This window comes from Megascapheus bottae, chromosome 22 (assembly GCF_031878675.1).
Source record: "Megascapheus bottae isolate mThoBot1 chromosome 22, mThoBot2.hap1, whole genome shotgun sequence".
NCBI lineage: Eukaryota > Metazoa > Chordata > Mammalia > Rodentia > Geomyidae > Megascapheus > Megascapheus bottae.
The window spans coordinates 14,198,050-14,211,766 of NC_143530.1; the positions used below are offsets into that span (position 1 = coordinate 14,198,050).

The 13,717-nt window shown below is 48.8% G+C and overlaps 2 protein-coding genes across 2 annotated transcripts; both read right to left on the reverse strand.

The window, feature by feature from the left end:
- Positions 1-155: 155 nt before the first annotated feature.
- On the reverse strand, positions 156-2,980 carry Tnf (tumor necrosis factor). Its single transcript, XM_090355331.1, has 4 exons — positions 2,659-2,980; positions 2,075-2,129; positions 1,593-1,640; positions 156-1,293 (listed from the first exon to the last, which is right to left on the reverse strand). Exons 1-4 carry the CDS (start codon positions 2,842-2,844, stop codon positions 875-877), a joined length of 708 nt encoding a protein of 235 aa, XP_090211457.1. The 5' UTR covers positions 2,845-2,980; the 3' UTR covers positions 156-874.
- Positions 2,981-4,948: 1,968 nt separating this feature from the next.
- On the reverse strand, positions 4,949-6,935 carry Lta (lymphotoxin alpha). Its single transcript, XM_090355332.1, has 4 exons — positions 6,898-6,935; positions 6,307-6,417; positions 6,147-6,222; positions 4,949-5,927 (listed from the first exon to the last, which is right to left on the reverse strand). The coding sequence occupies exons 2-4, from the start codon at positions 6,406-6,408 to the stop codon at positions 5,524-5,526; spliced, it is 582 nt and encodes a 193-aa protein (XP_090211458.1). The 5' UTR covers positions 6,409-6,417; positions 6,898-6,935; the 3' UTR covers positions 4,949-5,523.
- Between the last annotated feature and the right edge of the window lie 6,782 nt (positions 6,936-13,717).

The following is a 13,717-nucleotide window of genomic DNA, read 5'->3' on the forward strand; positions in this document are numbered from 1 at the left end:
GGAATCTTTAGCACCCTAAGAGAACGAACTTCAGGAAGTAGCCTCCCCACTCCCCCTATTTCTTCGCCCATCCACTCCTCCCCGCAGGATAAATGCAGAATTAGTTCAAGAAAGAAAGCGTATTTCTTTTCAAGCAATCTTTATTTCTCGCCACTGACTAATAGGACGATTACAAATTCAACTCCCCTGGGGAGCAGAGATTCAGCCACGCAGTGACCACAGTCCAGTCACCAAATCAGCATTGTTAAGACAATTGGATTAGATAAATATTTTGGTTTAGACATAAGCAAAAGGAGGCACTGAGGCCAGGGGGCCAGGTAGGAGCAGCCTATAGTTCAGCTCCATTTTCACAGAAAATATGTCTGGCAGAAGGCAGCTCCTACACTGGGTCCCCCCCAGGACACACTTTGACCTTCTAAATAAATACATTCATATGTTAATAAATAAATAAATAATAAATAATAAATAACCACAAGTACAATCATAAATAGAGAGGGGGCTTTCCCTGTGAGGACTCCGCATGGTAGGGAAGAGTCTAGAAGGCCTGGGGTCCACTCCTGTCAAGTTCTAGTTGAGATCTTTTTCAGGGAGAGATTCTGAACCATAGCCTATCTGATCCCCTCATTCTAGAGGTCCCAGGTTAAATTTAGGGACCAAACCTAGAAGCCCCATTGAGTTCTAGAAGCTCCAGTTTGAATTTTAATAGTAGCTAGTGAGTGCCCCGTTGTGCAGGCCCCCTATGCCTGAATTTTTCATTTCTGAGTGTTGTTGTGGACATTTCTAAGCTTAGGGTCCAACCCCAGGCCCCCAGTTCCCTCCCTAAGCCAGACAAGGAGGAGGGCATCTGAGGGAAATGGATGGCCATCCACCCCTCTCACAAAGCAATGACGCCAAAGTAGACCTGCCCGGCCTCGGCGAAGTCTAGGTATTCGGGCAGATTGACCTCAGCACTAAGTAGGTCACCCTTTTCCAGCTGAAAGACCCCACCTAGGTAGATGGGCTCATACCAGGGCTTGAGCTCAGCCCCCTCTGGGGTCTCCTTCTGGCATGGGCTCTTGATGGCAGAAAGGAGGTTAACGTTTTCCCGGTAGGAGATGGCAAAGCGGCTGACAGTGTGGGTAAGGAGCAGGAAGGAGGGGCAGCCTTGGCCCTTGAAGAGAACTTGTGAGTAGACGAGGTACAGCCCATTCGATGGCACCACCAGACGGTTGTCTGTCAGTTCCATGCCATTGGCAAGGAGGGCATTGGCACGTCGGTTCAGCCACTCTAGCTGCTCCTTGGCTTGTTGGTTTGCTGAAGGGAAGGAGGGAGAGGTGAGTCAGTGTGGCCCCTGCCAGTTTGCTCCCCACATCCTGGCCCTCAAGTTCTGCCCACCCCCACTTCCGGTTCCTGTCCTGTATGTCTTTTCACATCCCATTTAGTTGTGGGGTCCTGAGTATCCTTGAGGCTCTGCTGTTCCTCCACCTCCCCTCGAGTTTCCCAAATAAGGTCTCCCAGGTCTGTCTATTCTCAGCTGGGTAAAGCCCCCCAAATCCTATCCTTCATTGTCCCGCCTGCTCCTTATCCCCAATACACACACTCCCCGCTCTTACCTACAACGTGGGCGACAGGCTTGTCACTTGCCATTAGCGAAGATGATCCTGAGGAAGGAAGAGATAAGAAAAATCTGAGTTCCAAGCAAGGTGCTCATGGCTCACACCTATGATCCTAGCTGCACAGGAGGCTGATACGAGCGTCACAGTTCAAAGCCAGCCAGGGCAGGAAAGTTCATGAGACTCATCTCCAATTAGCCAGCAAAAAAACCAAAACAAAAATGGAGCTGTGGCTCGTGGGAGAGTGTCTGTCCTGAACAAAACAGCTAAATGGCAGTACTCAGCCCTGAGTTCAAGCCCGAAGTACCAGGGGAGAGAAAAAAACAAGCAAACTGAGTTTCTTAATCTTCCCAGAAAATATCTACTTTGATCACCATTCCTTCTTCCCTCCCTTTTAGAACCAAACTTCTGAATTTGTCCCATTGCTTCCATTCTCTCTCTCCCCATCCCTGATTTAGGAGAGAGACTTTGGGAACACTTACTAAGTTTCAGGGTCTGGGCGAGTGGACTGATGATAGGGAGGCCATTCTGGAACTTCTGGATAAAGAAGAAAGAGAATATTAGCATCTGAGAAGTCAGACCCAAGGCAAAAGTACCTGACTGCTATCCACTTTGCCCTGCTGTCCCAGGTCTGGTTTTGCTCTCCATTCATCCATCTGTTGATCCACCTATTTAGCCATTCATCAACCTTTTCATTGAGTGCCACATCTAATCTCTCCTTATCACTCTTGGCTCTCTCAGGTTTCCTATCTCCCACATCTCTTTCTATCTTGCCATGTTTATCACTTGGTTCTTCCCCTTTCCTCTGCCCACATTGCATATCACCATCCACATCTCTCTTCACAGATGTGTATGTACTCATTCATTCATTCATTCATTCATTGGACAAATCTTCAGCGAGTCCATCCGTGGATCAGAGATCCTGTCACTTTGCCTTTTTCTCCTCTCCCCATCTCTTTCTGCTTCCCCATCTTCCTCCTCATCCTTCTCATCAGCACCCATTTTTTTTCTTTCTCGCCCCCTCCACTCTCCTCCCTCATTTCTGTCTGGCTGACAAGGCACTCACCTCTTCTCCTTGGGGGCCAATCACTCCGAAGTGCAACAGGCAGAAAAGCGTGGTGGCTCCTGCCACAAGCAGGAAGGAGAAGAGACTGAGGCACAGGCACTTTCTGGAGTCCTGGGAGCCCCTCATCTTCTTGGGCAGTGCCTCCTCTGCCAGCTCCACATCCTGGATCATGCTTTCTGTGCTCATGGTGTCCTTCCCTGGTGAAGAGAGGGAGCTCTGGGGCAGTGAGAAGGACAGGATCTGCCTGCCTGGACACTTGTCTGGGCTTATTTCCAGGGGGAGAGGTGGTCTGGAGTTGCTTCTCTCCCTCTTGGCTGGTCCCCTGGTGTCCTCGCTGTGGGAGCTTGTGCTGGCTGGGTGTGCAGAGAGCTGCCTTTATAGCCCGTGGGGAAGAAGAGGGCGGGGAAAGGCTCTCGTTCAACCAGCGGAAAACTTCCTTGGTGGAGAAACCCATGAGCTCATCTGGAGGAAGCGGTAGTGGGTCCTACACCTCTGTCTCGGTTTCTTCTCCATTGCGGGGGCGGGGGGTTGGAAAGTTGGGGACACCCAGGCATCAAGGAGACTCCTCACACACCCCTCCAGGATCTGAGGCAATTTACCAATGTGTTGATCGGGGTGGGGGGAGCTAGACCTTACTTCCTCTCTGCGCTCTAATGCCGCCTGTGTCTTATTTCTTTAGGTGGTGGTGTTTCTGGTCTATTTCCAAATAGGACTCCCCTGAGAGTAGAACTTGACAGGCAGGCGAGGGGGGCGGGGAGTGGGCAGGAATTCACCAAGCTGAAAACTCAATGCAGGAGGAAAGCCATGTCTGACTCCTGGGGTTGGGGGTGGGGGCACTGAGGGCAAGGCAACTTGAAACTAGGGTGTGCACGGGACCTCTGGGAGGGCAGAGTGGGAGTGGCAGGGACAAGCCCGGGACAGCCCCAGAGGGAGTGAAATTAGTCCTGGGAATTCACAGACCCCCACGGGGCAGGCTTTCTCCTTTCATTTTGACCTGGAACTTGCACTGCCTCTTTTTGAGTCTTGACTTCCAAGGAACTCTGAAGCCTCAGCTTTTATTTTATTACTTTATTTATTTATTAATTTATTATTTTTTGTGTGGGGGGGGTCATGGGGCTTGAACTTGGCCTGGGCACTGTCCCTGAGCTCTTTAGCTCAAGGCTACCACCGCCCTACCCTTGAGCCAAACCCCACTTTCCATTTTCTAGGGGTTACTTGGAGATAAGAGTCTCAGGTCCTTTAGTGCCCAGGCTGGCTTTGAACCTTGATCCTCAGAACTCAGCCTCCTGTGTAGCTAGGATTACAGATGTTTGTTTCAGTAGAAACCCCCAACTCTCAGAGCGTTGGCATATGACCATGTTTCCTCAATTATCTCCTCTGGTAGTTCTAGAGGCTCTCTCACTCCTAAGGGCACAACACCTTCCAGAAGATTCCCATACTCCACACCATCGTTCTGGACATCCCCCAACCCCCTCGGTGTGGTCACTTCTTCTGAGAGGCCTCCTGGAATCCTTACTCCTTATAACCTCCACATGTGTACACAGCTCTCTAAGAACCCCCTCCACTCCCCAACTCCCCCATTCCCCATCCTAGATCCCACACTTCTCCTTTGTCTCCACAGCTTCTCCTGGAGCAGCCAGGCTACCCAGCCTCCACTAATCAGTCATAGATCTCTGGAGCAATTTGAGTCCCTTAATCTCCTTGATCTTTTTCTTCTTCCCCCTCCTCCTCCTCCTTCTCCTCCTCCTCCTCCTCCTTTTCTTCTTCCGTTGGTATGGATTTAAATTCAGATTCTGAACTCTTTTTACGCACAGCCAGTGCTCTACCTTTGTGAGCCACAGTGCTACTTCCAGTTTTCCAGTGGTTAATTGGAGAGAAGTCTCAGTGGTAGACAGACATTGGTGGCTCAAGCCTGTAATCCTAGCTACTCATGAGGCTGAGATCAGAGCATCTCATTTCAAAGCCAGCCTAGGCAGGAAAGTCTGTGGTATTGTGGCTCAAGTGGTAGAAGAGTAGCTAGAGTGGAAGACCCCACAACCAAAAAAAAAAAAAAGTCTCATGGATTTTCCTGCCCAGGCTGGCTTTGAACCACAATCCTCAGGTCTCATCCTCTTGAGTAACTAGGATTATAGGCTGAGCCACCAACACCAGGCAATCTCCTTGTTCTTCTCCTGACCCCTCTGAGGATCATGGGACATTAGAGACTCAGGAAACTCTCCCTCTCCCCAGATAAACAGACGTAAACAAACAGTATATTTTATAGACAAAAAAAAGATTTATTGGGCTTCATTGAGGATACAGATGGATCTCATGGGTATCTAGTTGAGCAATGGCCAGCCTTTTGCTTCCTTCTAGAAGCCCTCAGTCCCTCAGATCTACTTTTCCCTCCCCCCTCCCTCTAGCGATGCCTTCTCATTCTTAATTCCTGGGCTCTCTTTTTCTCTGGATGCCTTTCTATTGCTCCTCTCTCTCTCCATCAGACCCTATAAATAAATAACTTAATTTCCCTCTTGATAAATAGTCCCCCTTCCCTGTCATCTTCTCAAGTTTTCTATGTCAACGCATCCTCCATGTCCATGTTCATCTGACCTAGCCAAGCAGGACAGACACATGGCTCTGCTCTAGGGAGTTCTAGGCAGATTTGAGATTCTCAGCAGAGTATCAGAGTGTTTTCATGGAGGTGCTGGATTCCTGGAGTGCCTGGAAAGCTCCAGGTAATGGGAGCTGAAGTCTTGAGACTATTGGGATGGGCAAAGAAGAGTTGCTGTGACTCTTGAAATGGTCAGAATGGAGATAAATAGGGAGAAGGCCCTGAGATCAATTTCTTTCTTTCTTTTTTTTTTCTTTTCTGGACTTTTCCAAGTTCTACAGAGCAAAAGCACCAAAGAAGACACTACTGGGCCTTAAGTCTAGATAGACAATGCCATCTGTTTGGGTGGATAGCTGGTCCCCCTGAGTGAGCAAGAACACAGCACCCACATAGAGTGAGCGCATCCACGATCCTTCTATCCCTGGGCACAGAGATGTCTCGGCGCTCAGGATGGGCCTGTGGGTGGGGTACAGAGAGGAGAAGAGCTGGACTTCATGGGTCAGGTAGACAGGGATGTCATTGGAGGGACAGCTGTCACCAGTGAAGAGCACCTGAGAGTAGACGAAGTAGAGCCCAGAGGTGGGGACCACGAGAGAATTGTTGTTCAAAGAGAATCGGTGGAGAAAGGTGTGATCTGTGTTTGCTGTCCAGCGCAGGGAGTTGGAGAAGTGGGAGTCTCCTAGAAAAGTCATAAAGGGTAAGGGTGGCAAGTCAAGGGCTTATTAGGTCAGTGGTCTCCAGGCCTGAAAAAACAAGCCCTGGAGCACTGGTTGGAAAGAGGTGGGAGCAGGTGGGTTGCCTCTGTCTTGGGAAAGCTTAGGGGAGAGGCAGAGTTCTTGGTTTCGGGGCAGGAGGTTATCTGGGGATTCCATGACTGAATGGTCAGGGAGAAACTTACCAACAAGGTGAGCAATAGGATTGAAGGAATACTTGTAGGGATGGCTATCAGGAGACCGGCCAATACTTAGGAGACCCTGGGGGAGAGCAGTTAAGAAGGCTTTAGGGCTGTCGATTGAGTTGGATCACTCCCACCAGTCCCTATTCTGCGACTGTCTCACCTGAGTCCCTGGTGGCAGGGCCAGTAGCAGCAGCCCCAGGAAGAGGAAGAGGAAGAGGGTGACAGGCCCCCTCAGGAGGTGGAGATGGCCAGGTGGTGTCATAGGGAAAATCTGCAGAGAGAGAGAGAGAGAGAGAGAGAGAGAGAGAGAGAGAGAGAGAGAGAGAGAGAGAGAGAGACAGAGAGAGAGAGACAGAGAGAGAGAGTGAATGGGGTGGGGCACACAGCAAAAAACAGAGTTCCTGCCTGCCCCTGGGGACAATCATCCTGAGACAGAGCAACTGACAGGGAAGTGGACCAGACCTGAGCAGGGAGGCCCCAGGATGAGTAGAGGAAGGTAGGAGAGAGATGGAGGGGACGAGGATAAGGACACTGTCAGCAAATGCATGACAAAGGTGAGAGAAACAGGCTGACAGATGCAGCGTTAGAAACCATGAACAAACCAAAACCAAACCCATCATGCCCCAGGCCCAGGCAGGCTGACCTGGACAGGAGGCAAGAAGGGCCCTGGGCTCAAGCAGAGGGGCAAGATGTCACAGGGTAGAAGCCTGGTGCCTAGGCAGCCCAAGGAGATAGGGTGGGAGAGTCTCACCTGCTGTGTAGGGTGCCTGGGCCCCGACAGACGCTTGAGTCCCTTTATAGAGGAAGCGGCAGTGGCTGCGCGGCAGGCAGCGGGCGGGTTCTAGGTCGGGGCTGGGGCCTGGGGAAGCCCCCAGGGCTTAGAAGATGCTGCTGTTTCACCCGAAGGCAGGAAAGGCTGAGGCCTAGGAGGGAACCACAGGCCGGGGCTTCGTGCAATCGAGTTCTGGGAAAGGGAGTGGATTCAGGGGAACTGCGGCTCTAGGACATCTAGGGAGTGAGGTTAGGCCTGCAAGTTCCAGAGAAGGGACAAGTGTTTCAGGGAGGAGAAGGAAGAGGAGGGGGAGCAGCTGGGCTGTGGCTGGAGACCTGGTGTTTGTGACGCCTCTGCTCCCCTTGGCTGATTACAGGCTTTTCTCAACCCATTGTTCTCTCTTGCACACCTCCCCTTCCTTGTTCCCAAAAGTGTTAGTTACATTTGTCCCCAGATCTCTTGGCAGGTTTCATACCAGAGGTTCAGTTATAGACCTTCTTGTCTGGCACATCTTTTGTGCCTATTTTCCTGGTGAATCTCTCTCTCTCTCTCTCTCTCTCTCTCTCTCTCTCTCTCTCTCTCTCTCTCTCTCTCTCTCTCTCTCTCTCTCTCTCTCCCTTCCCCCCTCTCCAGTCCTGGGGCTTGAACTCAGGACCTGGGCTAGCATTCTATCACTTGAGCCACAGCACCACTTCTGGCTTTTTCTCTGTATGTGGTACCCAGGGCTTCGTGCGCGTTAGGCAAGCACTCTACCACTAGGCCATGCTCCCAGCCCCCATAAGCGTTCTTATCTAATGCAAATATCTGTCTACTAGTAACTGGACAGGAACTTACACCCTTGCCTATGTGTAACCTGCTATTTCTATGTATAACCTGCTATTTCTATGTATAGTGGGTAGTAAAAATGGTATCGTTACCTAAGGTATTTGGTCTGGTCCAGCCTTATGAATTCATTTGGTAAGAGAATAAAGTGGCCGAGAGTATGGCCTAGCAGTTTAAGTAGCAGAAGTGAGGGAGGGAGAGGGAGAGGGAGAGAGAGAGGGCGGGGGAGGGAAGGAAGAGAGAGAGAGGGTAAGGCTGAGTGTTAGTAAATCCAGACAGTCTTCTGGATCCTCAAGATAAGGACACTGCCACCAGCGTGTGTAGTCTAGAAATCTAGATATCATGTCTCCCAGTCCTTCAGAGTCTACACACTCAGATCAAAACTATCTGACTCCGCTCTTAACTTTAATGAGCTCCTTACCATCTGGGTTTTTTAACTGTGTGGTTATTGCTGGTTGTTTTATAATACAAATATGTGGGGAGATATTAATTTTTTGTTCCATTTATTGTTTCTGTGGCTTATTATTCTCCCTAAATTATCAGATGGCTTCCTTTCCAGTTCAGTCAAAGAATGTCCCTCCTGAAACCACAATGCAACACCGAGGCAGGGTCAATACCCCTACGCAGCTCAAAGCAATTACAAAAGATGGATCTTCACCCATCAACTTCCCTTAAGATGGAGGGACTGAAGTCACTTTTTAGGGAAAATGAGGCAAGACAGATTAAGAACAATGGGTATGGGACAGCAGTGATGGCAAGTACAGATCCGCTTGAATGCAGACATCATATGAGAGAGGGTTACAGGCCAAGCTGCTCAGGAAATCAAAATAGGCGCTCCAACCGTCAAAACCTGGGAAATGAGGGGCCGGGAGTGGTAAGAGTGCTTGCCTAGCATGCACAAAGAAAGGGGTTCAATTCCTTGATGTACCACATATGAAAAAAAAAGCCAGAAGTAGTGTTGTGGCTCAAGTAGTAAAGCGCCAGCCTTGAGAAAGCCCAAGAAAAGTGCTCAGACCCTGATTTCAAGCCCCAGGACTGGCAAAATAATAATAATAATAATAATAATAATAATAAATATAAATAAATAAACCTGGAAAATGAGATTCTGGGTCACCGGCCAGGGACCCAAGGGTGTCTTTTACAATCTAGAGACTCCCATAGTCCCAGCTACCTGTGCAAATTGGATGGGCGTTTGGCTGACTTCAAAGATCCTCTTTGCCTGCCTTTCCCAACTGGCTCCTCCAATCCCCCAGGACACTACTGGACAACCTGCCTTCCCTAAGGTGACTGGTATGATTTGCTGCAGGCCACTTTTGGGATGGTCAATCAATCACCAGACCTAGCACAAGACTGCTGGCTCTGTCTTCATTCGTGCATGGGGCTAGGTTCCTAACTGCCACTTAACATGTCGTATGAAAAGGCTTATAATACCACAGGGCCAGGGAGGGATATCCAGGGAAATGTGGGGTGTGTGTGTGTGTGTGTGTGTGTGTCTTTTTTTTTTTGCCAGTCCTGGGCTTGGGCTCAGGGCCTGAGCACTGTCCGTGGATTTTCTCAAGGCTAGAGCTCTACCACTTGAGCCACAGCACCACTTCTGGCTTTTTGCTATGTATGTGGTACCAAGGAATCGAACCTGGGTCTCCATGCATGCTAGGCAAGCACTCTGCCACTAGGCCAAACTTCCGGCCCTGTGTGTGTCTTTTATTTTTTTTTTTTTTATTTTTATTTTTTTGCCAGTCTTGGGCTTGAGCTCAGGGCCTGAGCACTGTCCTTGGACTTTCTCAAGGCTAGAGCTCTACCACTTGAGCCTCAGCACCACTTCTGGCTTTTTTCTATGTATGTGGTACCGAGGAATCGAACCCGGGTCTTCATGCCTGCTAGGCAAGCACTTTAACCACTAGGCCAAACTCCCGGCCCAGTGTGTGTCTTTTAAAAATAATATTGCGGGCCGGGAGTTTGGCCTAGTGGTTAAAGTGCTTACCTAGCATGCACGAAGACCCGGGTTCGATTCCTCGGTACCACATACATAGAAAAAAGCCAGAAGTGGTGCTGAGGCTCAAGTGGTAGAGCTCTAGCCTTGAGAAAGTCCAAGGACAGTGCTCAGACCCTGAGTTCAAGGCCCAGGACTGCACGTATTGATGACCTAACATCACATATTGATGGGTCTTTACAAAAAGTCCTCTTTGTTTTCGTAGTTGTGCTGCCAAAGGTGCTAGTACACAGAGGGGAAGAAGGTTTCAACCACATGATGCCCATCTTGCCTGTGCCGAGAGCTGCGCTTCCTGCTGCCCTGGTTGGCTTGGGGACCCCTGCCCTCACGAAGGGAGATGTTGACACTGACACTGAGCGAGACCTTCAGCCTGAGCCTCGGGGGTTGCGTGTGGTCGCTGCAGAGCCTTCCACTCAGCTCAGCTCTCGGCTGAAGTGGCCCTCCAAAACCAGCGTGGCCTGGACCAGGAAAACTGTGAGCACCGCGTGGGGAAGGAAGTTGTTTTTACACCGAATAGGTCAGGTATCGAATTGGTTTTGAAAGTCTTTTTAATTGGAGACCAGGGTTACCATCCTTAATTAGTCAAATGACTGAACACCTTCTTATTCTACTCCTCCTTACATGTGACCTGGGCAGACCAGAATAGAAGCTAGCAAGCTCTTCTTGCTACCCCTCCATTATGAGCCGTTGTCGGCAACGATGTAGTACTTAAATCTCAATGCATTGAGTGATGTACTAGACGGGAGATGGAGTAGACAAAATTATTGCTCCATTAAGCTGGGTGTGGTGGCTCACTCCAGCTCCTCAAGAGGCTGAGATCTGAGGATCGTGGGTTAAAGCCAGACCAGGCACTAAAGACCATGAGACTCTTATCTCCAGTGAATCACTATGAAACCAGAAGTGATGCTGTAGCTCAAGTGGTAGGGTGCTAGCCTTGAACTGAAGAGCCCAGGGACTATGCCCAGGCCCAAAGTTCAAGTCTCACGACCGACAAAAAAAAAATTATTTCTCCCTCATAACTATGTTTCCTGCAAAGGCCATTTTGCTGGAAATATGGCTATGTGAGGCTGTCCATCAGAATATGGGCTTCAGGCAGGCTGGGATGGGGGCAGGGGTAGCTAGCTGGATTGATAACAGAAAGTCCACAGGTAATTTTTTTTTTTTTTTTGCCAGTCCTGGGCTTGAGCTCAGGGCCTGAGCACTGTCCTTGGACTTTCTCCCTACCACTTGAGCCTCAGCACCACTTCCGGCTTTTTTCTATGTATGTGGTACCAAGGAATCGAACCCGGTCTTCATGCATGCTAGGCAAGCACTTTAACCACTAGGCCAAACTCCCAGCACCCACAGGTAATTTTGAAGTTGTATACCTGGCCTGGAGTTGATGTCACCCCCAACCTGACCTTTGCCTTTCTGACTGATGACTTGATTCTTTGTGTGTGACAAGCTTGCAGTCTCCCCTTCCTGAGTGTCTGAACTTCCCTCTGGAACCCCTGGTTGGGGGTCACCCACAACTCCTTTATCCTCTCTAAAAAAGCTGCCATAATCTTTGCTGGTCTGTGCTTCCATAACAATGTTTAAAAAAAAAAAAAAGAAAACCTTGTCTTAAAAAAAGCAAATAAGGGCTGGGAGTTTGGCCTAGTGGTTAAAGTGCTTGCCTAGCATGCACAAAGACCCGGGTTCGATTCTTTGGTACCACATACATACAAAAAAAAGCCGGAAGTGGTGCTGAGGCTCAAGTGGTAGAGCTCTAGCCTTGAGAAAGTCCAAGGACAGTGCTCAGGCCCTGAGCTCAAGCCCAGGACTGGCAAAAAAAAAAAAAAAAAAAAAAAAGCAAATAACTAAGCTGGATGTTGGTGGCTAACGCTTACAATCCTAACTACGCAGGAGGCTGAGATCTGAGGGACCCCGTTTGCACATTTGGTTGTTTGTTTTTCCCTAACTGGAAATTTTGTCTTTCATGTTTTGTTGTGCTTGTCCTGAGGCTTGAACTCGGGGCCTAGATGCTGTCTCTGAGCTTTTGTGTTCAAGGAGTGTTCTACCATTTAGCACTGCTCCACTCTTTTGTTTTTGGTGGTTGATTGGAGGTATGATTCCCTGACTTTTCTGTCTGAATTGGTTTTGAACTTTGATCCTCGGATCTCAGCCTCCTAAGTAGCCAGGATTACAAGTGTGAGTCACTGACACCCGTACCTTCCATGTTTTAATAGTTTTAACTATTGGGCTGGGAGTTTGGCCTAGTGGTTAAAGTGCTTGCCTAGCATGCATGAAGACCCGGGTTCAATTCCTCGGTACCACATACATAGAAAAAAGCCAGAAGTGGTGCTGAGGCTCAAGTGGTAGAGTTCTAGCCTTGAGAAAGTCCAAGGACAGTGCTCAGGCCCTGAGCTCAAGCCCAGGACTGGTGGAAAAAATAAAAAATAGTTTTAACTATTATTTCTTTTCATTCTATAGAAGTAGAAAAGGTAGAGTCTCTTCCCTCATCTACAGGAGAGATTCTCCTGTCGCAAGAGGCAGGTTAACAAGAGAAAAACATAGTAAATGCATTTGTTTGTTTCTTTAGCAATTGAGAACGGCTTTTGTTTTGTTTTGTTTTGTTTGGGGGGGGGGGTCCCAGGGCTTGAACTCTGTCCCTGGGCCCCTACCCCTGGGCCTGGGCATTGTCCCCGAGCTCTTCAGCTCAAAGTTACCACCACCACTTCCGGTTTTCTTGTGGTTAGTTGGAGATAAGAGTCTCACGGACTTTAGTGCCCTGGCTGGCTTTGAACTGTGATCCTCAGATCTCAGCCTCCTGAGTAGCTAAGATTACAGGCGTGAGCCACCGTGCCCAGCAACACTGGGTTTTTATAGAGAGGCTAGGTTGCCCTTGAACTCTCGATCTTCCTGCTCAGCTTTCTGATTACTAGGACTGTAGGCCTTTACCACTGTATGCAGCTAAACAATGTATTTAAAGTTTTATATTTCATTGTAGTCTTCAGAAATGAAGATCAGAAGACTCAAGGAAAACTGTCCAATTTTACCTAAGTCACCGAGACCAGGGAGGAGGGTCTTCTAATGCCCTAGCCACGAGATACCAGGGCTCTCTTTCATATACAGGCAAACCACAGGATCACAGAAAGGACAAAGTGCTTCTAGGCAAAATCTACAGAACTTGATGGCTGCCCAGATGTGATGGTGGAAGAAAAGCCATTCATCCTTCTTTCAGATTTCTTAGTCTGTGTCTTGTCTTCTTATTTATTTGCTTGGCAAAGTATCACTGAGCTACATTCCCAGTGCCGTTAAAAACAATCTTATCCCTTGGGTCATTGTTGGGCTTCCTTCTGGGCCTCGGTTCCTTTTCTCCTCTCTGTGCATTTTCTTTTCATCAGAAAGTACTTCCTGCTGTTTGTTTCTGACTCTCTAATGCTAAGCTAAGTATAAAACTATTGGCAATCAAGTGATGGAGGTGTGTGTGGGGAATGGGGAACCAAAAGACAGGGAGGGGGAGAGGTCAGAGAGGAGAGCTGGGACAGAGGGACAGAAAGGGGAAGACAAGGGGTACGGAGGGACTAAAGGCAGGAAGGAAGGAGAGCACTGGCAAAGGCTGTGTCACGGGGGTTTATGATGTACTGAAAGGCTGGTCCTTGAGATGGGCTAATCTTGGTTTCAATCTCAGTTTCAGAGATTGTGTGAAATTTGGTTTCTTTCTTGGAGAGGCCAGCTCTTGGTCTGGGGCTTTCCCTGGGAGGGAGGGTTGATGACTAGATGAAGTCTCATGCCCCAGCTCAGGGAAACTATCTCTGTAGTGGTGTCTGTGGAGAGACCAGCGAAAACTCTGAGGCCTCCTAATGAGGTTGAAATGACACTAAGCTTATACTTAATTCAAATTGAACCTTAACCCAAATCACAATTCTAACCAACCCCAATGGTAACCTTGACCTCAAATCTAAATACTTCCCAATCAATAAACCCCCCAATAAAATTTAACCTCTAAAACAGGTCCAAGTCTGT